General features: G+C 42.2%; 1 protein-coding gene and 2 long non-coding RNA genes across 6 annotated transcripts in view; 1 reads left to right on the top strand and 2 right to left on the bottom strand.

Moving 5' to 3' along the window:
• Positions 1 to 15,849, bottom strand: part of zgc:154058 (Frag1/DRAM/Sfk1 family protein) — a 53,910-nt gene extending 38,061 nt beyond the window's left edge. Inside the window, exons 1-4 of one of the 4 annotated variants that reach the window (XM_036987350.2) lie at positions 15,540 to 15,849; positions 15,003 to 15,273; positions 2,373 to 2,420; positions 1,372 to 1,458 (exon numbers count right to left, since the gene is read on the bottom strand). In XM_036987350.2, the coding sequence (XP_036843245.1) occupies positions 1,372 to 1,458; positions 2,373 to 2,420; positions 15,003 to 15,067 (200 nt within the window). In that variant the 5' untranslated portion in view covers positions 15,068 to 15,273; positions 15,540 to 15,849. Of the gene's footprint in view, positions 1 to 1,371; positions 1,459 to 1,822; positions 1,888 to 2,372; positions 2,421 to 2,539; positions 2,747 to 15,002; positions 15,274 to 15,539 lie in introns of those variants that run through there. The other 3 variants (XM_090243046.1, XM_090243047.1, XM_090243043.1) reach the window with 3 other exon arrangements.
• Positions 15,235 to 20,658, top strand: LOC149985675 (uncharacterized). The gene is made up of 2 exons (XR_016497712.1): positions 15,235 to 15,361; positions 20,231 to 20,658. It is a non-coding gene; the product is annotated as an uncharacterized LOC149985675 (long non-coding RNA).
• On the bottom strand, positions 18,574 to 22,914 carry LOC149985674 (uncharacterized). Its single transcript, XR_016497711.1, has 2 exons — positions 22,697 to 22,914; positions 18,574 to 19,863 (listed from the first exon to the last, which is right to left on the bottom strand). It is a non-coding gene; the product is annotated as an uncharacterized LOC149985674 (long non-coding RNA).
• Between the last annotated feature and the right edge of the window lie 1,731 nt (positions 22,915 to 24,645).

Raw genomic sequence — 24,645 nt, 5'->3', positions numbered from 1 at the left:
GCCATACAGCACTCCTTCCGTGGCCTCCAACTGCTCTTAAACGCTAGTAAAACCAAACGCATGCTTTTCAACCGTTCGCTGCCTGCACCCGCACGCCTGACCAGCATCACCACCCTGGATGGTTCCGACCTTGAATATGTGGACATCTATAAGTACCTAGGTGTCTGGCTAGACTCTAAACTCTCCTTCCAGACCCATATCAAACATTTCCAATCGAAAATCAAATCAAGAGTCGGCTTTCTATTCCGCAACAAAGCCTCCTTCACTCACGCCGCCAAACTTACCCTAGTAAAACTGACTATCCTACCGATCCTCGACTTCGGCGATGTCATCTACAAAATTGCGTCCAACACTCTACTCAGTAAACTGGATGCAGTTTATCACAGTGCCATCCGTTTTGTCACTAAAGCACCTTATACCACCCACCACTGCGACTTGTATGCTCTAGTCGGCTGGCCCTCGCTACATATTCGTCGCCAGACCCACTGGCTCCAGGTCATCTACAAGTCCATGCTAGGTAAAGCTCCGCCTTATCTCAGTTCACTGGTTACGATGGCAACACCCATCCGTAGCACGCGCTCCAGCAGGTGTATCTCACTGATCATCCCTAAAGCCAACACCTCATTTGGCCGCCTTTCGTTCCAGTTCTCTGCTGCCTGTGACTGGAACGAATTGCAAAAATAGCTGAAGTTGGAGACTTTTATCTCCCTCACCAACTTCAAACATCTGCTATCTGAGCAGCTAACCAATCGCTGCAGCTGTACATAGTCTATTGGTAAATAGCCCACCCATTTTCACCTACCTCATCCCCATACTGTTTTTATTTATTTATTTTTCTGCTCTTTTGCACACCAATATCTCTGTACATAACCATCTGATCATTTATCACTCCAGTGTTAATCTGCATAATTGTAATTATTCGCCTACCTTCTCATGCCTTTTGCACACAATGTATATAGACTCCCCTTTTTTCTACTGTGTTATTGACTTGTTAAATTGTTTACTCCATGTGTAACTCTGTGTCTGTTCACACTGCTATGCCTTATCTTGGCCAGGTCGCAGTTGCAAATGAGAACTTGTTCTCAACTAGCCTACCTGGTTAAATAAAGGTGAAATAAAAAAAATAAAATAAAAATGTTAATTATTTTTACCCATTTGTACATCATTACAACACTGTATATAGACATATGACATTTGAAATGTCTTTATTCTTTTGGAACTTTTGTAAGTGTAATGTTTACTGTTAATTTCTTCGTTATATCACTTTTGTTTATATTCTATTTCACTTGCTTTGGCAAGGTAAACATATGTTCCCCATGCCAATAAAGCCCCTTATATTGAAATTGGTAGAGAGAGAAAGATCAGACTGACCTGATGAGTGGAACATTGTCTAGAGTACAGCACAACGTTGGTCCACTCTGTAGATACAGCTCCTTGTCACACGACTGGTTATATAACCTGTGTGCGTGTACACACACACACACACACACACACACACACACACACACACACACACAGGGAGGAAAGGGTTGCTTTGATGAGGACAAGGTTTTAAAAGTCATGTCAAGCAGCCCTTGTAAACAGTCTAGTAGTGCATAATAGAAGACTACGTTTCACTATTGCAACATCCCTATTATGGAAATACTAGTCTAAGTGGCATTACATGGAAAAGTGTTTTGACAACCCCACACACACACTCAGCAAGGCAACTAAATTCAGCTGCGGGCCGATTCTGGTCGGAGCAGATAGTCGGGGGGCCGGAACATAACTATAATGATTTGTGCATTGCAAATTGACCTAACTCCAAAAAGAGTTTGAATACCTTGATTAAATTGAGACTTGATGACATCTTTTTTTTTCTCTTGGGAATGCTCAGAAACAGGTTTCCTAAATTAAAACAAATTCCTGGTGATTTTAGTATTTTCTTACAAAAAATGTAGCATGATTACAGGCAGCTAAGCTAACAGGCAGCTTATATAGAGATTAGTGAGTTAGAGGAGAGCCAAAAGAGACTCCTTGTTGTGAGAGTGGTTTGACGTATGCAGGCAAGTATTGTACCATGTATAGGTTTCAGGCTATGTAGCAGTGAGACAACTGGTTGATAACTAGTTATTAACATGAATAAACTACAGTTAGCCTAGTGGGGCGGCAAGTAGCCTAGTGGTTAGAGCGTTGGGCTAGTAACCGAAAGATTGCTAGATCAAATCCCCGAGCTGATAAGGTAAAAATCTGTCATTCTGCTCCTGAACAAGGCAGTTACCCACTGTTCCTAGGCCGTCATTGTAAATAAGAATTTGTTAACAGACTTGCCTAGTTAAACTTTTTTTTTTTTTAAATAAACAGCTATTAACATGAATGATTTAGCTACGTACCAGTTATCCACAGGGCAGACGTGCTGGTTGTACAGGGCCATGACGTACCTGTGACAGGTAAAGAAAAGGGTCAGCCTATGCATAATATAGACAACATTGATCATATAAAGGAGTAATGGTTAGGATACTACACAGACAGGAGGAAGCAACACACCTCATCAACTTACCATGGTCTTCAATCTGGACCACACAACTGCAACTTGAACATTTAACTACTCGAAGCATGAGGCTTAAGAACTCACAGCCATTCATATGGCTTGGAATGGAAAAAGTGATTCAGGGAATAGACCATCATCTAACATGTTTAATACTCGTTTTCCCAGTGGCCTCTATTCTTAGAAACAGTAAAAAGAGAAATACAGTTTGGAACCAGTGAGTCATTGAACAAATAGAGGGAACAGGAACAATAACCGTCACTGGTGGTTTTGTGGTTGAACCAGGGAGAAAGGGGTGAAAGACTAAGGTTTCCAACCACAGGGCAGAGTTTCACACAATAGAAGAGAGGTAAAATGTAGGTTATTTGAAACATGACCATTACGTGAGAATGCTCTAGCAGTAAAATGCATCGCTTTCAGAGTGTTATGATAGGGAGCCGGCATTTTTTAAGTGGATGAGGTTTAAGTCGTAAGAATTCCCAGAATATTTTACAAATTCAGGTGGAGAAATCCAGGGGAGGCAAGCAACCTGTCCACTGTAAAATATACAACCTAGATCGGCTCTCAAATTCCTGTAATACCAGCTGAAAATCGGGGGGGGGGGGGGGGGGGGGGGGGGGGGAGTGAGAAAGATCACATCCAATGTAGTTTAAGGATTGTCACTGGTTGTATGCTCTCTCAATGTAGGCTATGCTCTCCATCTATGCTGTAATTGCACTCTCTAGCCTTCTGTTAAAACAAATAAACCAAGCAATAAGATCACACAACAACCTGTCACTGAGATTGTCCTGTTTACTTGCCCCTGGAAACCAGGTCACCTGATAACAAATCAGCTAGCAATTCTGACTGGGGCACTCACAGGGGCACTGACCGGAGAAATGAGAGAGAAGGGGTGAAAGAGAGAGGTGAGAGAGAAAAATTGTGCACCAGAATATAATGCACGCAACAAAATCAAAACTCTGATAAAGGGTAAATTGTCATTGAAAAATTACGAAGCACAACACCATGCAGTAGATCAGACAGACATCCGAAAATAGGGTGTCACAAACACACAGGGTCTTTCTCAAAATGTATACTATGGTGCTTCGAGCACGGGAAGGTTGGCGTACGAGTCCAAATCAATGTATGGGAGGGCACTTCTCAGATGCGTACTCCGTTTGTACATATTTTGAAGAGGAAAGTATGCACAGAAATATGACACAACCACGTAAAAATGGCGCAACCTTTCATGAAATCAATTGCAGACATTATTTGAACTGAAGGGAGAGAAAATAAACTCAGACTTTGGAATTAAATGTCGCCTATTCACATCTCATACGTTGCTTTAATACAATATTTCATCATGACATTATAATAAATTCATACCGTGTTAATTTTAGTTTATGAGGAGAAAGAAACGCACACCTATTTAGGCGAGGTGCTGGCTAGCAGAGTAGAACACAAAAAAGTAAAAGGAGAGCCTCACACTCGGAGCTCAAGTGCAATAATTTAATAACCTAATAAACGGTCTTCATTAGGGTATAATGACAAACACTGCGGGGTGACTCGTTTATATAGTGTCAAAAGACACACGTGTCTGTAATCATGGCCGGGTGTGGCCTGATATCATTGGTTAATTCTCATATATTAAAATAGCATACAAAAAAACTAATGGATAGCGTACCATCATAGATACAATTTGGCTACATAAGCCTACAAACATTTACAATGGCACAATCATAATAATCACAAGAATGGCTTCAGATCAAAGTCTACGTTGAGACTGAAGGGAGCAAGAGTCTTTAAATTAAAGATCCAGGCAGCCTCTCGTTTTAACAATAAATTGTAGAGGTCACCCCCTCTCCTAGGGAGGGTGACATGTTCGATGCCAATATAACGTAGAGACAAAATCGAGTGGTTTTCTTCCAAAAAGTGGGCCGCAACTGGGTAAGTCGAGTTTTTGCACCCAATGGTGCTACGACACTCCGAGATTAGTACTTTTAATTCGCGTTTTGTTTTAGCCACATAATTCTTACCACAAGGACAAGATATATTTTATAAAACTGCCTTAGTGGAGCACGTAATAACACCTTTGATTGGGATCTGTTTCCCTGTTTGAAGGATCTACATTTATAAGTGCTATTGCATTGAGCACAGCCATTACACTTGTAGTTTCCATCCAGTAGGGCCAGAAATAGACGTTGTGTCTTGGGGTGGTCAAATCAGAGTTTACCAATAGATCAGATTTCTGCCCCGCGAGAATTCGCCCAAGGGAAGGTAAAAAAAAAAAAAAACATTACTGATACTATCATCGGATCGTAGAATGTGCCAATGTTTGTGAACGATTCCCTTAATTTTTTTCAGAGCACTTTGAACAGCGGGTAGTTAGAACGCAAGAATGCTTCTTTTTGTGAAACTGACCTTGAAAAAGGTCATGTCTCGTTTTTCTTTTTGAATTTTCTCAATAGCAGTATTAATCTGACCATTTTTGTACCCCCTCTCATTGAATTTTCTTTCTCAGCCATATTTCTGTCACTGTTTTTTGCAAATTCTTTTGATTCAACAGAATTGGCTGTAGGGCAAACTGTTTTTCAAAGGAAGTGAGTGACAACTATCAGCCCTCAATAAACTTACTGTTTCCTGTAAAGAAAACACAGGATCAAAAGTAGCGGTCGACCGATTAATTAGGGACGATTTCAAGTTTCAACAACAATCGGTAATCGGCATTTTTGGACACCGATAATGGCCGATTACATTGCACTCCACGAGGAGACTGTGTGGCAGGCAGACTACCTGTTATGTGAGTGCAGCAAGGAGCCAAGGTAAGGTGCTAGCTAGCATTAAACGTATCTTATAAAAAACAATCAAGCTTAACAATAACTAGCTAACTACAGATGGTTGATGATATTACTAGTTTATCTAGCTTGTCCTGCGTTGCATATAATCTATGCGGTGCCTGTTAATTTTTTTTTTGTTTTTTTTTTTACTCCTTTTTTCTCCCCAATTTCGTGGTATCCAATTGTTGTAGTAGCTACTATCTTGTCTCATCGCTACAACTCCCGTACGGGATCGGGAGAGACGAAGGTTGAAAGTCATGCGTCCTCCGATACACAACCCAACCAGCCGCACTGCTTCTTAACACAGCGCGCCTCCAACCCGGAAGCCAGCCGCACCAATGTGTCGGAGGATACACTGCACCTGGCAACCTTGGTTAGCGCGCACTGCGCCCGGCCCGCCACAGGAGTCGCTGGTGCGCGATGAGACAAGGACATCCCTACCGACCAATCCCTCCCTAGCCCGGACAACGCTAGGCCATTTGTGCGTCGCACCACGGACCTCCCGGTCGCGTCCGGTTACGACAGAGCCTGGGCGCGAACCCAGGGACTCTGATGGCACAGCTGGCGCTGCAGTACAGCGCCCTTAACCACTGCGCCACCCGGGAGGCCCGGTGCCTGTTAATTTCATCATTGAATCACAGCCGACTTCGCCAAACGGGTGATTTAAAAAGCGCATTCGCGAAAAAAAAGCACTGCGGTGCACCAATGTGTACCTAACCATAAACATCAACGCCTTTCTTAAAATCAATACACAAGTATATATTTTTAAACCAGCATATTTAGTTAATATTGCCTGCTAACATTAATTTCTTTTAACTAGGGAAATTGTGTCAATTCTCTTGCGTTCTGTGCAGTCAGGGTAATGTTTTTTGCAAAAGTTTGGGCCGCCTGGCTCGTTGCAAACTAATATGCAAGAATTACACATGATTATGACATTACATTGAAGGTTGTGCAATCTAACAGCAATATTTAGACTTATGGATGCCACCCGTTAGATAAAATATGGAACGGTTCCGTATTTCACTGAAATAATTAAAGTTTTGTGTTTGAAATGATAGGTCATTAATATGGTCAAATCCGGAAACTAAGGCTCATATTTCTGTGTTATATTATAATTAAGTCTACGATTTGATAGAACAGTCAGACTGAGCGGTGGTAAGCAGCAGCAGGCTCGTAAGCGTTCATTAAAACAGCACTTTACTGCGTTTGACAGCAGCTCCTCGCAATGCCTCAAGCATCACGCGGTTTATGACTTCAAGCTTATTATCTCCCGAGATTAGGCTGGCAATACTAAAGTACCTATTAGAACATCCAATAGTCAAAGGTATATGAAATAAAAATGGTATAGAGAAATAGTCCTATGTTCAATTTAGTTGAATTGAACCTTAAACGTCTTACCTGGGAATATTGAAGACTCATGTCTAAAGGTACCACCAGCTTTCATATGTTCTCATGTTCTGAGCAAGGAACTTAAACGTTAGCTTTTTTACATGGCAAATATATATACATACATACATATATATAAAAATTGTCTGATTAATCCGTATCGGGTTTATTTGGTCCTCCAATAATCAGTATCGGCATTGAAAAATCAATCGGTCGACCTCTAATCAGAAGATCAAGAAAACTGATTTGACATGTATCAGATTGCATAGTAAATCTCAGATGCTCAGAACAGGAGATAAGAAAAGCATGGAACGCCTGGAGCTGTTTTGCATCACCCCTCCATATAACAAAAATAAAAATCAATATACCGTTTCCAGATAATGTTAGGCAAGAAAACATCTGATTGAAAATGTTTGCATGTTTACCTGCCTACAATACCCACTGTAGTGTACATAGACTGCAAGCCCATTGTAAGTCAATAGGGCTAGCGTTAACTGGCTAGCTACTACTGTTACCTACAGTTGAAGTCGGAAGTTTACATACACTTAGGTTGGAGTCATTAAAATCAGTTTTTCAACCACCCACAAATTTCTTGTTAACAAACTATAGTTTGGCAAGTCGGTTAGGACATCTACTTTGTGCATGACACTAGTAAATGTTCCAACAATTGTTTACAGACTGATTATTTCACTATCACAATTCCAGTGGGTCAGACGTTTACATACACTAAGTTGATTGTGCCTTTAAACAGCTTGGAAAAATCCAGAAAATGTCATGGCTTTACAAGCTTCTGATAGGCAAATTGACATCATTTTAGTCAATTGGAGGTGTACCTGTGGATGTATTTCAAGGCCTACCTTCAAACTCAGTGCCTCTTTGCTTGACATCATGGGAAAATCTAAAGACATCAGCCAAGTCCTCAGAAAAAAAAATTGTAGACCCCCACAAGCCTGTTTCATCCTTGGGAGCAATTTCCAAACACCTGAAGGTACCATATTAATCTGTACAAACAATAGTACGCAAGTATAAACACCATGGGACCACACAGCCATCATACCGCTCAGGAAGGAGACGGTGTAACCCTAACCCTCAGGGGTCAGATTTAGAACTTCATTATTAAAAAACATAAAATGCGGTCAAACACCTCCATAAAGTCAAAAAGGAGAAAATAGTGATTTCTCCCTACTAGGGGCATCATGACATAACATTTGCACACACACCACCTGAACCCAAAAATAAATTACATTTGGTAAACACTAACTCTGCCATCTGCCTCTGAAGTCATGGCAACCATGAATAACCATCATCACTAGGCCAGAGAGAGACAACAGATAAGGAAATATGGAGAGAGAAAGAGGCCGAGGGGGAGAAAGAGAGCGAGAGGGGAAGAGCATCAAAGCACGATCCCAGTAACAGTGACTTCTCCACAATACAAGAGTCAGCTTGTGTATGCTACACTGCCATTCACACACACCAAGTTGAACTTGGACAGGTAGGAGGGAATGGCAGACAAAACATGGGAGGCACACACAGACCCAGGATACCATAGCTCTCTTCCACACACACAGGTAGTAAAAGATTCCTGAGTGTCCTCCACCTGCATGGGCCTCTCAGGTACAGTGCCTTGGCGTTTTTTCCTATTTTGTTGCATTACAACCTGTAATTTAAATAGATTTTTATTTGGATTTCATGTAATGGATAGACAAAATTGCCAAAATTGGTGAAGTGAAAAAAATATACTTATTTAAAAATTCAATAAAATTAAAAACTGATAAATGGTGGGTGCATATGTATTCACTTCCTTTGCTATGAAGCCCCTAAATAAGAGCTGGTGCAACTAATTACCTTCAGAAGTCACATTATTTAAGTCCACCTGTGTGCAATATACACACACACACACACACCTGTTCTGAAAGGCCCCAGAGTCTGCAACACCACTAAGCTAGGGGCAACACCACACAAGCGGCACCATGAAGACCAAGGAGCTCTCCAAACAGGTCAGGGACAAAGTTGTGGAGAAGTACAGATTAGTGTTGGGTTATAAAAAAATATCAGAAACTTTGAACATCCCACAGAGCACCATTAAATCCATTATTTAAAAAATTTAAACAAACCTGCCAAGAGAGGACAGCCCACCAAAACTCAGACCAGGCAAGGAGGGCATTAATCAGAGGCAACAAAAAGACCAAAGATAACCCTGAAGGAGCTGCAAAGCTCTACAGCGGAGATTGGATTATATGTCCAAAGGACCACTTTAAGCCATACATTCCACAGAGCTGGGCTTTATGGAAGACTGTCCGGAAAAAAAGCCATCGCTTAAAGAAAAAAATAAGCAAACACATTTGGTGTTAGCCAAAAGGCATGTGGGAGACTCCCCAAACATATGGAAGAAAGTACTCTGGTCAGATGAAGCTAAAATGGAGCTTTTTGGCCATCAAGAAAAACACTTTGTCTGGCGCAAACCCTGAGAACATCATCCTCACAGTGAAGCATGGTGGTAGCAGAATCATCATGATGTGGGGAAGGAATGATGGATGGTGCAAAATACAGAGATATTGATACCTGTTTCAGTCTTCCAGAGATTAGAGACTGGGAAAGAGGTTCACCTTCCAGCAGGACAATGACCCTAAGCATACTGCTAAAGCAACACTCGCGTGGTTTAAAGGGAAACATTTAAATGTCTTGGAATGGCCTATTCAAAGCCCAGACCTCAATCCAATAGGCAATCTGTAGTCTGACTTGAATGAGCTGGAGCAGTTTTTCCTTAAAAGAATGGACAAAACTCCCAGTGGCTAGATGTGCCAAGCTAATAGAGACATACCCCAAGAGACTTGCAGCTGTAATTGCTGCCAAAGGTGGCTCTACAAAGTATCAGCTTCGGTGGGGTGAATAGTTATGCATGCTGAAGTTCAGTTTTATTGTCTTATTTCTTGTTTGTTTCACCAAAAATATTTTGCATCTTCAAAGTGGTAGGCACGTTGTGTAAATAAAATGATACAAACCCCCCACAAATCTATTGTAATTCCAGATTGTAAGGCAACAAAATAGGTCAGCTGGGCTGACAAACTGTTTTCAACCAGTTTTCCACTTTCCTCAAACTCTGTTTTGTGAACTCATGGATATCTTGAAGTTAAAATAACACCAAGTGTGGTTTGGTTAGAGCCTAAGGGCAATTTCTCGAAATCCCTGAGGGACTTGAAGTTCTCGACCTGCTCCACAAGAGCACTGTCGTTGCGAATGGGGGCGAGCTCGGCCCTCCGTTTCCTGTAGTCCACGATCAGCTCCTTTGTCTTGCTGACGTTGAGGGAAAGGTTGTTGTCCTGACATCACACTGACAGGTCACTACCCTCCTCCCTGTAGGCTGTCTCATCATCGTCGGTGATCAGGCCAACCACCGTTGTGTCGTCTGCAAACTTATTGATGGTGTTAGAGTTATGTGTGGCTACGCAGTCGTGGGTGAACAGGGAATACAGTAGGGGACTAAGCACGCAACCCTGAGGGGGCCCTGTGTTGAGGGTCAGTGTGGTGGATGTGTTGTTGCCTACCCTCACCACCTGGGAACGGCCCGTCAGGAAGTCCAGGATCCAGTTGGAGGGGTCCTTCGCTTAGTGGTGAGCTAGGAGGGCACAATGTTGTTGAACGCTGAGCTGTAGTCAAGGAACAGCATACTCACTTAAGTGTTCCTTTTCTCCAGGTGGAAAAGGGCAGTGTGGAGTGCAATAGAGATTCCGTCATCTGTGGATCTGTTGGAGGGGTATGAGAATTGGAGTGATGGTGTTGATGTGAGCCATGACCAGCCTTTCAAAGCATTTCATGGCTACAGATGTGAGTGCTATGGGGCAATAATCATTTAGACAGGTTACCTTGGCGTTCTTGGGCACAGGGACTATGGTGGTCTGCTTGAAACATGTAGGTATTACAGACTGGGTCAGGGGGAGGTTGAAAATGTCAGTGAAGATACTTGCGAGCTGGTCAACGCATGCTCTGAGTACACGTCCTGGTAATCCATCTTGCCCTGAGGTGAATGTTGAACTGTTTAACTTCTTATGGGCAGGTGGGACGGTAGCATCCCACCTGGCCAACATCGGTGAAATTGCAGAGCGCAAAATTCAAATTCCAGTATTATAAATATTTAACTTTGATAAAATCACAAGTGTGATACATCAAAATAAAGCTTAACTTCTTGTTAATCCAGCCGCTGTGACAGATTTCAAAAAGGCTTTACGGCGAAAGCACACCATGCGATTATCTGGAGGACAGCGCCCCGCAAACAAACACATGAAAAACATATTTCAACCAGGCAGGTTCGACATGAAAGTCAGAAACAGCGATATAAAAAATTCCTTACCTTTGATGATCTTCTGTTGCCACTCCAAAAGGTCCCAGTTACATCACAAAGGGTCATTTTGTTCGATAATGTCCTTATTTATATCCATAAAAACTCTGTTTAGCTGGCGCATTTTGATGGCGGGAAACTGGTTGGATTATTGACCGCTTCATAATCCACCCAGGTTCCCGCCATCAAAATGCATACAAAATGAATCCCAAACGTTACTAATAAAACTTTTCCAAACAAGTCAAACAACATTTACAATCAAACCTTAGGTACCCTAATAATTAAATAAACGATCAAATTTAAGACGAAGAATCGTTAGTGTCTTTACCGGAAACAAATACCAAAGAAAGCGCATTCTTCCACACGCTTGGAAACACTACAGCCAAAATGGGAGCCACCTAAAAAAAAAACTACAATTTCTGGCTCATTTTTCCAAAAACCAGCCTGGAACTCTTTCTAATAGACTGTTGACATCTAGTGGGAGCCCTAGGAACTGCAATCTGGGAGGACTTGGCCTTATAATAAAAGTGATAGCCATTAAAAATAGGCTGAAATTTTCTTTTTTTGGGATGGTTTGTCCTCGGGATTTCACCTGCCATATCAGTTATGTTATACTCACAGACATAATTTTAACAGTTTTAGAAAATGTAGAATATCCAAATCTACCGCTAGCTCTGCGATGCCTTAGACTGCTGCGCCACTCCGGAGGCCCAAGGCCTTGCGAAAGTTAACCTGTTTAAAAGGTCTTACATCAACTCTCATGCTTAGTTCAGTGTTGCTAGCCTCGAAGTTTGCATAGAAGGTTTTTACCTTGTATGGTAGGCTTGTGTCACTGGACAGTTCACGGCTGGGTTTTCCATTGTAATCTGTGATAGTCGATGTGGCGGGGCTTGCAAACTAACGTCAGAGCCGGTGAAATAGGATTCGATCTTGCGCTTGTATTAATGCGTTACCTGTTTGACGGTTTGTCGGAGGGTGTTGCAGGATTATAAGATTCTGGATTAGTGTCCCGATCCTTGAAAGCAGCATGTCTAGCCATAGCTCAGTGCGAATGTTGCCTGTAAACCATGGCTTCTGGTTGGGATATGTACGTACGGTCACTGTGGGTCAACGTCTTCGATGCACTTTTTAATATGGCTGGTGACTGATGTGGTAAACTCCTCAACATATTCCAGTCTGTGCTAGCGAAACAGTGATGTAGCTTAGCATCCGCTTCATCGGACCACTCCCGTATTGAGTGCGTCACTGGTACTTCCTGTTTGAGTTTTTGCTTGTAAGCAGGAATCAGGAGTTATGGTCAGATTTGTAAGGGAGCAAGGGAGAGCTTTGTATGCATTTGTGTGTGTGGAGTATAGGTGATCTAAGTGTTGTCACATGCTGGTAGAAATTTGGTACAAACAGATTTCAGTTTTCCTGCATTAGTCACCGACCACTAAGAGCCGCATCTGGGTAAGCATTTTTGTGTTTGCTTATGGTCCTATACAGCTTGTTGAGTGTGGTCTTAGTGCCCGCATCGGTTTGTGGTGGTAAACAGACAGCTATGAAAAACATAGATGAAAAGTCTCTTGGTAAATGGTGTGGTTTACAGCTTATCGTGAAGTATTATAACTCAGGCGAGCAGAACTTCGAGACTTCCTTAATATTAGAGATGCACACACACTTCTCTGAGCTTCCCAGACACAACCGCTCTGTCCTGCCGACGTATAGAAATAACAGCTAGATTTATATTAACCATGTCCTTGTTCAGCCACGACTCACAAAAATATAAGATATTACAGTTCAGATCACGTTGATATGATAGTCTTGACAGAGCTCATCCAGTTAATTCTCCAGTGATTGCACGTTCGCCAATAGAACGGAGGGTAGAGGCAATTTATCCAATCTCCGACATAGTCTCGCCAGGTATCCCGCACGCCAGCCTCTATAGCACCACCTCCTCCTCTTTATTTGGAGTGTCGGGGATTTGGGCCTGGTCCACGATAATCAATGTGTCTTTCGACCTCTGACTCATTGAAGTAGAAGTCGTCATCCAAATCGAGGTTAGTGATAGCTGTTCTGATGTCCAGCAGCTCTTCTCGGCCATATGAAACAATGGCAGAAACATTATGTAGGAAAAAGTTAAGATCAGCGCAAAAAGATAAACAAAAGAGCACAATTGGTCTGGAGCCCATAAAACAGCCGCCATTATAATCAATTACCACGTTAACTTCTAGAATCTGTACATTCTGGAACACCACAAAATAATTATCATGATTATTTCTAACAGTTTCATCATGGACAACTAACTACACACTAAACAGAAATGTAGATAGACTGTTGAATCTAAAAACTCTTATTGCCCCATGATAAATGAAATGAAGATGAAATGTCACCGGAGAAAGTGCTGCGATCATTTGTTGTTCTGTAATCAAATCAGCATCCAAAATGTCATCCACGGAAAGAATACAGAGGAGCTTAATGGCTGACTATCTGTGCAGGTTACCTCAGGCTACACCTAAAAGGTCAATTTAATATTTCATTTTCCCTGTTTTCCTCTTTGAGAAGAGCATGGAAAAAGGCCTCTGTACTGAATTGCCATTCGACATGCAGCTTTTTCAATAGGAAAAAAACATTTGCAAACAGAAAGGTCAATGGAAGAATCTATGTAAGAAGCCGGCTAGCTTTGAGTGGACTGTACTATAAAGTTATTGTCTAGTTCTCAGTAGCTATTTCATGGCGCAGAACAGAGTACAGTGTTTGTATGTGGGTGTGGGTTGCAGTGTGAAATCCCTGAATAAGCACTATCCCGTCAGCCCAGTATTTATCCTACCCCCACTCGGGGGGTGGGGGGGGGTTACGTAACAAAGCGTGCCCTTTCACATTCCGCTGCCCAAGGAGAGGGACCCTTGACTGCTCGGGGAGACAGGGTGCCCTTGTGAGTCCCACTGGACAGGAAGGAAATAGGTGAGAGGAATCTGGCGGCAACACAGCAGTCAACTGCTGAGCTCCTCCCTCAGTGTCCCTCCTTCCTCACTCTTTTTCTCTCTCCATCCACCCTCATTACATCTTTTCTTTTTCTAATGTGTCTACTCTTGTTTATCACATATCCTGATGCCTAGTCTTCTTACCACTATACATATCTACCCCTAACACTCCAGCTACTGACTCTGGAGCAGACCCCGTATATAGCTACTGACGATGGAACAGACCCTTTATATAGCTTACTTTTCTTATGTTTTTATTTCTATTTCTCATATGTTTTTGTTCTACTTTACTTTATAGCACTACTGATATTGATTACAGGAAAGAGCTTGCAAGAAAGGCATTTCACTGTACTTGTGCACGTGACAAAACTTGAAACTTCATCCCCTCTCATTCCCTCCAAGCCCTACTCGAGCAGGACAAATGTCACCCCTAGACACTCATCTAAGGAGTCAACCCCAAGCCACCAACCCTAAGTGACTTCACATAGACCTAGACCTAATAAAGGACTGAATATGAAGTCCTATAGCAATAGGCCTACAGGCTACCTGAACCTGCTATTTTGAGCGAGAGAGAGAGATGAATCACAGCCCAAGCTATTTTAGACAGTAGTGCTCTAAGGCCACATGCAGGCCTGGGGAGAGAACTAATCCACTCATATCACCATGGAGCCCTGGAATGCACAGCAGCTATGCAGCCAGGTTCTATGACCAGAGCAGTGGTGGTGGTTGGCACAGTTGGTTTGCATGACTAGATACTTTCCAATCCTGCCATTAAATGTCAGGTATAAAAATATATATATAAAACTATGGCTGTGGATTGCTTTATCATGGTATTTTGAGGTTGCATGACATTTGGCCACTGACTGACTGTTTGAGATTCTGTGCCAGACATGTTGTGCCTTTGGCCAAAGGACCAAACAACAATGGACTATTTGAGTTGGCTTAAAAGATCAACAAAAAGCAGAAACACTCACACAACCCATATTCCAGTGATGGTCAAGGAAGGCAGACTAACAGGTAGTATGACCCAAAGAGACATGTCCTCTCCCTGCTCTGTCCCTCGGTCCCTCTGTTTCAGGAAATAGCCCTCTTCTTCTTTCTCCTCGTCCTTTGCCAAACTCGCACTCTCCTCTCATGGACTAACGTTAGCATTTAACTCCAGGTAACTGGCAGCCGCATCTCAGCCGACGTGTTTGTGACTTGAAGGCGAGGAAATGGAGTGAGTGGAGAGGCGAAGTGTCCAGTCTGGAAAGAGGAAGAAGATAGGTTACTCAACATCGCCATCATCGTGTTGTCACTATTGGCTACTATGAAATCTGGACAGATGAGTTAGGTATGGGTGACTATAGTCAACTGGTTTACAGTGTAAACATGCAAGATGATATTCACTTTTTCCGACACTTTCGCAGCAATATATTCATTATTCAGTTAGCGGTTTCATGCTAAATTGCCTATCAACTCTAGCCAAATGTTACAGGAAATAATGATAATATAGATTCTCAGCATCTCACCGTTTCCCTTTTGGAAAGATTCGTTTTTGCTCCCAACTTTCGTTTCACTCTCGTCTCGAGCGCCTATAGCTGCAAAAGCTCTGTCAAAAAGGCACCTTTTCACGAGACAAATCTCTCCTGTTTCTCACGAAAAATTCCAACGAGTCAGTATATATTCGTTTTAAATATTTTGACAGTTTTAAGTCCCCCTTGTTCGTTTTTCTTCTTTGAATTGGACAATTAGTGTGTGTCTTTTCTGAGGGAACCGACGGTGTTTCGTGTATCTCCGTGGGGAGGTAGCTTTGTCAAAAATCATCAAAGCAGGCTTGCCAGCTGTTGAGCGCAACTCCTCCCCCATTGGGGGAGACTGGGTACGTTCAATTTATCTAGCCCGGTTGGACAAGAGGTGCAGAAAACGACTAAATGGCCAAAAATGACGAACTCCGCTCACCGACGGTCTGGTGAACTAAATCAAGCGAATCTATTAGTTTTCTCGCGGCACCACATGCATCGATGTTCGAGCCTGCAGTTTAGCTCTGATTTGTTTGTTTGTCTAATGCTTTGTTTGTTCGTTTGTTCCTGTTTTAAGAAAAAGTATGGTTATCCTCATTATTCTGTGAATTTAGGTCACACTGTTGACAACAGTCAACAGTGTATTAACGCATGTCCTGTGGTATATTTTTGACACCATGGTGCATCTCAATAGTCTGCCTGGAAAGTAGAACTTATTGTCAAACCAAATAGGTGGCATGAAATAAACATAGCTCAGTAGAAGGTACACGATTGCGTCATGTACATTACATCTAAATCCGTAGAGAAACCATTTCAGCACTCATCCATCTTCATGACTATTTCAAACCACAGGAGGTTGGTGGCACCTTCATTGGGGATGGCAGGTTCAATGGCTGGAACAGAATCAATCAAATCAAACTTTATTTGTCACATGAGCCGAATACAAGAAGTGTACACATTACCGTGAAACGCTTACTTTACAAGCACTTAACTAACAGTGCAGTTCAAGAAGAAGAACATATTTACCAAGTAGGCTAAAGTAAAAAGTAATAATAAAAAGTAACACAAGAATAACAATAATAAGGCTATATACAAGGGGCACTGGCACCGAGTCAGTGTGCAGGGGTACAGGCTAGTTTAGGTAATCTGTATATGTAGGTGGGGGCGAAGTGACTATGCATAGGTAGCATACAAACAGTGAGTAGCAGCAGTGTACAAGGGGGGTTCAATGTAAATTCTCTGGTGGCGATTTTTATGAATTGTTCAGCAGTCTAATGGCTTGGGGGTAGAAGCTGTTGAGGAGCCTTTTGGTCCTAGACTTGGTTCTCCGGTACCGCTTGCTGTGCGATAGAAAAGAAAACAGTCTATAAATTGGGTGACTGGAGTCTGACAATTTTACGGGCTTTCCTCTGACACCGCCTATTATATTGGTCCTGGATGGCAGGAAGCTTGTCCCCAGTGATATACTGGGCCGTTCGCACACCTTACGGTCAGATGTCGAGCAGTTGCCATACCAGGCGGTGATGCAACCAGTGCTCTCGATGGTGCAGCTGTAGAACCTTTTGAGGATCTGGGGTCCCATGACAAATATTTTCAGTCTCCTGAGGGAGAAAAGGTTTTGTCGTGTCCTCTTCATGACTGTCTTACTGTGTTTGGACCATGACAGTTTGTTGGTGATGTGGACACCAAGGAACTTGAAACTCTCGACCCGCTCCACTACAGCCCTGTTGATGTTAATGGGGGCCTGTTCGGCCCGCCATTTCCTGTAGTCCACGATCAGCTCCTTTGTCTTGCTCACATTGAGGGAGAGGTTGTTGTCCTGGCACCACACTGCCAGTTCTATGACCTCCTCCGTCAGCAAATGTATATATGGTGTTGGAGTCATGTTTCGCCACGCAGTTGTGGGTGAACAGGGAATACAGGAGGGGACTAAATACACACCCCTGAGGGGCCCCAGTGTTAAGGATCAGCGTGGCAAACTTACTGTTGCCTACTCTTACCACCTGGGTGTGGCTCGTCAGGAAGTCCATGATCCAGTTGCAGAGGGATGTGTTTAGTCCCAGAGTCCTTAGCTTAGTGATGAGCTTCGTGGGTACTATGGTGTTGAACACTGAGCTGTAGTCGATGAACAGCATTCTCACATAGGTGTTCCTTTTGTCCAGGTGAGAAAGGGCGATGTGGAGTGCGATTGAGATTGTGTCGTCTGTGGATCTTTTGGTGCGGTATGCAAATTGGAGTGGGTCTAGGGTGTCCAGGAGGATGCTGTTGATGTGAGCCATGACCAGCCTTTCAAAGCACTTCATGGCTACCGACGTGAGCGAAACGGGGCGGTAATCATTTAGGCAGGTTACCTTCACTTCCTTGGGCACAGGGACTATGGTGGTCTGCTTGAAACATGTAGGTATAACAGACTCGGTCAGGGAGAGGTTGAAAATGTCAGTGAAGACACTTGACAGTTGGTCCGTGCATGCTTTGAGTGATTTCGAACTCATCAACACTTGTGTTTGATATGCTTCCATTCACCCCATTCAAAGTTTCCAAAACCGTATCGCAATCAACAATCAATTCCCTTCAGTTAATCAAAATGAAGATCTGATGACTCCAACGCATTGTAAATGCATTGGTGTCAGCAGGGCAAGAATGAATGCATTTATACTGCCACCTAGTGCTTCGAAACCTCCTAAATTATTAATGAAAAACTGGTGGTTGGCTGTAAATTGAACCTTGCAATAAGTGTGTTTTTAGTATAACGTCAATACAGTTCTTTCTTAGATTCAAAAGCTATTTCATTTTCTTTGTGATACATTGACAAGAACGGACGGTTAGAGAACATTGTCATGGCAACTCCATTGCAACCCTAATTTGTAATTGTGTCACAAAACTGTCAGAGTACATTCTGACCCATCACTCATCTCAAAGCTTTAGCTTTAGCAAAAACATGTTTTTTCATAACAAAATGTATCTCTCTGTAATTACATACTTATTACAATGTAATTCATCTATTGTAGTGACAGCATTAACCAAATATCCACATTAAAAAATAACAAATTATTTCACCTTTATTTAACCAGGGAGGCCAGTTGATAACAAGTTCTCATTTACAACTGTGACCTGGCCAAGATAAAGCAAAGCAGTGCAGCACAAACAACAACAGAGAGTTACACATGGAATAAACAAACGTGCAGTCAATAACACAATAGAAAAAGTATATTTACAGTGTGTGCAAATGGCGTGAGGAGGTAAGGCAATAAATAATAATGAGCATCGATACTTTTACATTTCATACAATATGCTTGTATAACCTCCCTGTATGTAAGCATACAACTACAAGAAGTTTGGACCTTTATGGCACAGATTTCGTGAGATTTCTCTGAAACCGTAGGATCACGGGTTCAAGACCTTCCTTCAGCTGTTCCCACTAAATTGCTACACTGGTTCCACACTGGAACCAAAGCCCCACACACTGAAGGCAGAGGTGGAAAAAGTATCCACTTAAAGATACCTTAATAGAAAATGACTCAAGTAAAAGTGAAAGTTACCCAGTAAAATACTACTTGAGAAAAAGCAAAGTATTTGGTTTTAAATATAGTTAAGTATCAAAAGTAAATGTAATTACTAAAATATACTTATGTATCAAAAGGAAATAATTTCAAATTCCTTATATCAAGCAAACCAGACCGCACAATTTTATTTACAGATAGGCAGGGTCACACTCCAACATTCAGACATAATTTACAAATGCCAGATCTGAGGCAGTAGAGATGACCAGGGATATTATTTTGATGCGTGTGTGAATTTGACAATTTTCCTGTCCTAAGCATTCAAAATGTAACAAGTACTTTTGCGTGTCAGGGAAAATGTTTGGAGTAAAAAGTACATTTTTTTAGGAATGTAGTGAAATAAAAGTTGTCAAAAATATAAATAGTAAAGTACAGATACCCCCAAAAACTACTTAAGTAGTACTTTAAATTATATTTACACTACTGACTGAAGGCAGGGTAGAGATGCTCTATGAAAGTGGTCTGTACTTTGTGAGGGAGGTTCAAGCTATCAGATACACTGTAAAATGCCAGAGCCCCATTTTTCTGGTCCACATACACTCCTCCCCTTGACATCCTGGGCTTGGCTACATCTGTGCTTTGGTTCTTGTGCACGAAGGAGTATTTGTCCTCAGACCAGTACAGGCTCCAGGACTTGTCATTCCACCCCAGGCTGCTGCATGCTGTTGCTCTTGCGGTTGATGCTTTGGTAGGTGATGGCGATGTCTGTATCTGTTTCTCTCCAGTCCACCTCCCAGTAGCAGTGACTCCTTGACACACCCTCCTCACACTGGCTGGGATTGAAGAGAATTTAATTAGTTGCGTTAATTGAATTGAGTCTGACCATCCACCAATCCAACCACCATACATCATAATGGTTGAAGATATCCCTCTAGTGGTGTGGGGGCTGTGCTTTGGCAAAGTGGGTGGGGTTATATCCTTCCTGTCTGGCCCTGTCTGGGTGTCCTCGGATGGGGCCACAGTGTCTCCTGACCCCTCCTGTCTCAGCCTCCAGTATTTATGCTGCAGTAGTTTATGTGTCGGGGGGCTAGGGTCAGTTTGTTATATCTGGAGTACTTCTCCTGTCCTATCCGGTGTCCTGTGTGAATTTAAGTATGCTCTCTCTAATTCTCTCTTTCTCTCTTTCTTTCTCTCTCTCAGAGGACCTGAGCCCTAGGACCATGCCTCAGGACTACCTGGTATGATGACTCCTTGCTGTCCCCAGTCCACCTGGCCGTGCTGCTGCTCCAGTTTCAACTGTTCTGCCTGTGATTATTATTATTTGACCATGCTGGTAATTTATGAACATTTGAACATCTTGGCCATGTTCTGTTATAAACTCCACCCAGCACAGCCAGAAGAGGACTGGCCACCCCACATAGCCTGGTTCCTCTCTAGGTTTCTTCCTAGGTTTTGGCCTTTCTAGGGAGTGTTTCCTAGCCACCGTGCTTCTACACCTGCATTGCTTGCTGTTTGGGGTTTTAGACTGGGTTTCTGTACAGCATTTTGAAACATCAGCTGATGTACGAAGGGCTATAGAAATACATTTGATTTGATTTGATAAAGCACTATGAGTGCTTTGAAAACTATTATCTGAAACACCTGTCCTTTCCTAGTCTGGCATGTGACGTCATCACACCTGAGCCTTCAGAGTAGTTTGGTCAAGGTCAGCTCTGCACATATAGATGCCAAAGCAAACAAACAAACCACAAAATGCCACAGCCAAAATTCAAGTGTGTCTGTGTGGAGAGTCTCCTCGATGTATGGGGGAAAGATCTATTTATCCCCGGGGCACACCCGAGCCCAGGTGTGTCCTGGGGATAATTACACATTTCCCCCATATATTGAGGAGACTCCACGCAGACACACTGTTGCTGTGGCATTTTGTGGCTTGTTTGTTTGCTTTGGCACCATTCAACACCCTTCATTATCACCATCTATTCACGCAACCGAGCCCAGGAAAACAAGAGCAGAGAGAAAAAATTTGGCAGACAGAGTGGGAGGGTCATCACATGTTGCATATTCAGGGGGAAGTAGCCCCAAACAGGACATGAACACAGGACCCTGAGACTGTCAATCCAACACTTAACCTTTACGCCAGGAGGTTTCAACCAGATAGACCAAACAAGGCCCTACATCAGAGGAACTACCAGTGTAATATGCAGTGTAATTATGCTGTTGTTTCCTTATAGTTGCCTATAGGAATAATGACTGTAACACAAGTTCCAGTTGCAGTTTCCTCTTATTTTGACACATGATTAGTTGTCAATGATCGTTTAATCATAAATGTTCTGTGTTTTTCCACCACTGGGAGGAGCAACACCTTCATGTGTTCATATTTTTTTTATTTTACCCTTATTTTACCAGGTAAATTGACTGAGAACACATTATCATTTACAGCAACGACCTGGGGAATAGTTACAGGGGAGAGGAGGGAGGATGAATGAGCCAATTGAAAGCTGTGGAGGATCAGGTGGCCATGATGCTAAGAGGGTCCGATTGGGAATTTAGCCAGGACACCAGGGTTAACACCACTACTCTTACGATAAGTGCCATGGGATCTTTAGTGACCACAGAGATTCAGTCCCCCTGTTTAAAGTCCCATCCGAAAGACGGCACCCCACACAGGCCAATGTCCCCAATGGAGTATTGGGATATTTTTTCAGACCTGAGGAAAAAGTGCCTCCTACTGGCCCTCCAACACCACTTCCAGCAGCATCTGGTCTCCCATCCAGGGACAACCCTGATTAGCTTCAGAAGCAGATTATCGAGTAATGTCGTTTATGAAAGTTCAATCAGGAAGGCTTGTTTACCTTAATCCAGTAAGCATAACACAATTCACTTAGATTTCTATGGACATAGTGGGAATGAATACAAACGTATTATCCTCTTATTAGCCATATGCAGAATGTCATTCACTTATTTACCCTATACATAGGGAAGTCGAACTTTTAGCCTGTTTCACAGATCCAATGGACGCTCGACATGTTAGACTTTTAGCAGACGCGATTTAGAGTAGTGAGTGCATACTTCTTTATACTTTTGTTTTTTGCATACTGCCCCCCCCCCCGTGGAATTCGAAGCCACAAACCTGGCACCGCACGCGCCATGCTCTACCAACTGAGCCACACGGGATCTAATGTAAATCCTGGTTAAATTGTGTTTAGGGGTATTTAAAATGTCTCTCCATGGTTTAAATAGGAAGAAATATATGTAATTGTTGTGAAAATGTGTGTGTGTGTTACATTTATTATCATATAGAAAATATTGATTTACTACGTTATATTACGATAATTTCCCTATCGTGGACAGAACGTGTTTACTACATTACACAAATTAACGTTTCACCACACGTGATTTACAGAAAATACACATCGTTTTTCCCTCAGATTGGTGATTTTAGCATTAACGTTTATAGTCATCACGATCTCCCAAAATCTATTGTTTAAAACAGATCATTATCTTTCGTTTAGTACAAGTGTTTTTGTCATACGCGCCAGTCGGTAGTGGGAATAAAAACGTAACTTTCATGTTGAAAACACCGAAATCTGTATGTACTATGTACGCACTAACATATAAAACCGATATGATTTGTCCAATAGTTGACAAAAATATAATTCCAAATACCTTGTGAGATCAAGGACTTGCAAATCCAATAATAGAGGGAAAATACTGTGCTGTAAAGATGTCAGGTATTTAAAACTGATATCCAGAGTTTCTGTGAAGGGAGGAAGGGCTGGTATGTAGCTGTGGTTTCTCCCTTCACATGAGTAGTGCCTGTTTCGGATCACCTGATAAAAATGACATTTTAAGACACATAGTCATAAATACAGTGTAATGCAGTGGTTTAACAGTATCAATAACCTTTAGGATTTTGAACTATTTATATTGTAATTTGTAAACTAATACAATTCCAGGGACAAAAATATGAATACAGCTATCAAATTAAATATTTTCCATGTGGGAAACTGGGAATAGGTAAACGATTAGATTAGATTAACTAAACGTATCATAATCTGTTGACTTGACTAGTCGCACCATCAACGTTGAACATCACCATCCTTTTCAATGTTGTCTAATATTACATTTTAATGATCAACCATTCAACAATAACCTATCTTCAATTACACTTTACCTCTGTGCAAATGTCTCCCTCCACAGCACGCAGGAGAAACAACATCCACAGGAGAGCAGAAACCATGTCGTTTACTAAAGCATTCAACACTTAGTAATTGATAATAACATGTTAGTTGATAGGCTAGTTAGTACCAGATACTACACCATCACTATCTATTTGAGAAGTGGCTCTGCATCTCACATGTATTGTTCATCTATGGATGATTATGACCTAAATGGCCATTGTTCATTTTTTTTTTACCGTTATTTACAGTGCCTTGCGAAAGTATTCGGCCCCCTTGAACTTTGCGACCTTTTGCCACATTTCAGGCTTCAAACATAAAGATATAAAACTGTATTTTTTTGTGAAGAATCAACAACAAGTGGGACACAATCATGAAGTGGAACGACATTTATTGGATATTTCAAACTTTTTTAACAAATCAAAAACGGAAAAATTGGGCGTGCAAAATTATTCAGCCCCCTTAAGTTAATACTTTGCAGCCCCACCTTTTGCTGCGATTACAGCTGTAAGTCGCTTGGGGTATGTCTCTATCAGTTTTGCACATCGAGAGACTGACATTTTTCCCATTCCTCCTTGCAAAACAGCTCGAGCTCAGTGAGGTTGGATGGAGAGCATTTGTGAACAGCAGTTTTCAGATCTTTCCACAGATTCTCGATTGGATTCAGGTCTGGACTTTGACTTGGCCATTCTAACACCTGGATATGTTTATTTTTGAACCATTCCATTGTAGATTTTGCTTTATGTTTTGGATCATTGTCTTGTTGGAAGACAAATCTCCGTCCCAGTCTCAGGTCTTTTGCAGACTCCATCAGGTTTTCTTCCAGAATGGTCCTGTATTTGGCTCCATCCATCTTTCCATCAATTTGAACCATCTTCCCTGTCCCTGCTGAAGAAAAGCAGGCCCAAACCATGATGCTGCCACCACCATGTTTGACAGTGGGGATGGTGTGTTCAGCTGTGTTGCTTTTACGCCAAACATAACGTTTTGCATTGTTGCCAAAAAGTTCAATTTTGGTTTCATCTGACCAGAGCACCTTCTTCCACATGTTTGGTGTGTCTCCCAGGTGGCTTGTGGCAAACTTTAAACAACACTTTTTATGGATATCTTTAAGAAATGGCTTTCTTCTTGCCACTCTTCCATAAAGGCCAGATTTGTGCAATATACGACTGATTGTTGTCCTATGGACAGAGTCTCCCACCTCAGCTGTAAATCTCTGCAGTTCATCCAGAGTGATCATGGGCCTCTTGGCTGCATCTCTGATCAGTCTTCTCCTTGTATGAGCTGAAAGTTTAGAGGGACGGCCAGGTCTTGGTAGATTTGCAGTGGTCTGATACTCCTTCCATTTCAATATTATCGCTTGCACAGTGCTCCTTGGGATGTTTAAAGCTTGGGAAATCTTTTTGTATCCAAATCCGGCTTTAAACTTCTTCACAA

Source organism: Oncorhynchus mykiss, chromosome 1 (assembly GCF_057628025.1).
Source record: "Oncorhynchus mykiss isolate SJ-2025 chromosome 1, ASM5762802v1, whole genome shotgun sequence".
Classification (NCBI taxonomy): Eukaryota; Metazoa; Chordata; class Actinopteri; order Salmoniformes; family Salmonidae; genus Oncorhynchus; species Oncorhynchus mykiss.
Note: the sequence above shows the minus strand (reverse complement) of the source record. Positions and strands in the feature narration are given on the sequence as shown.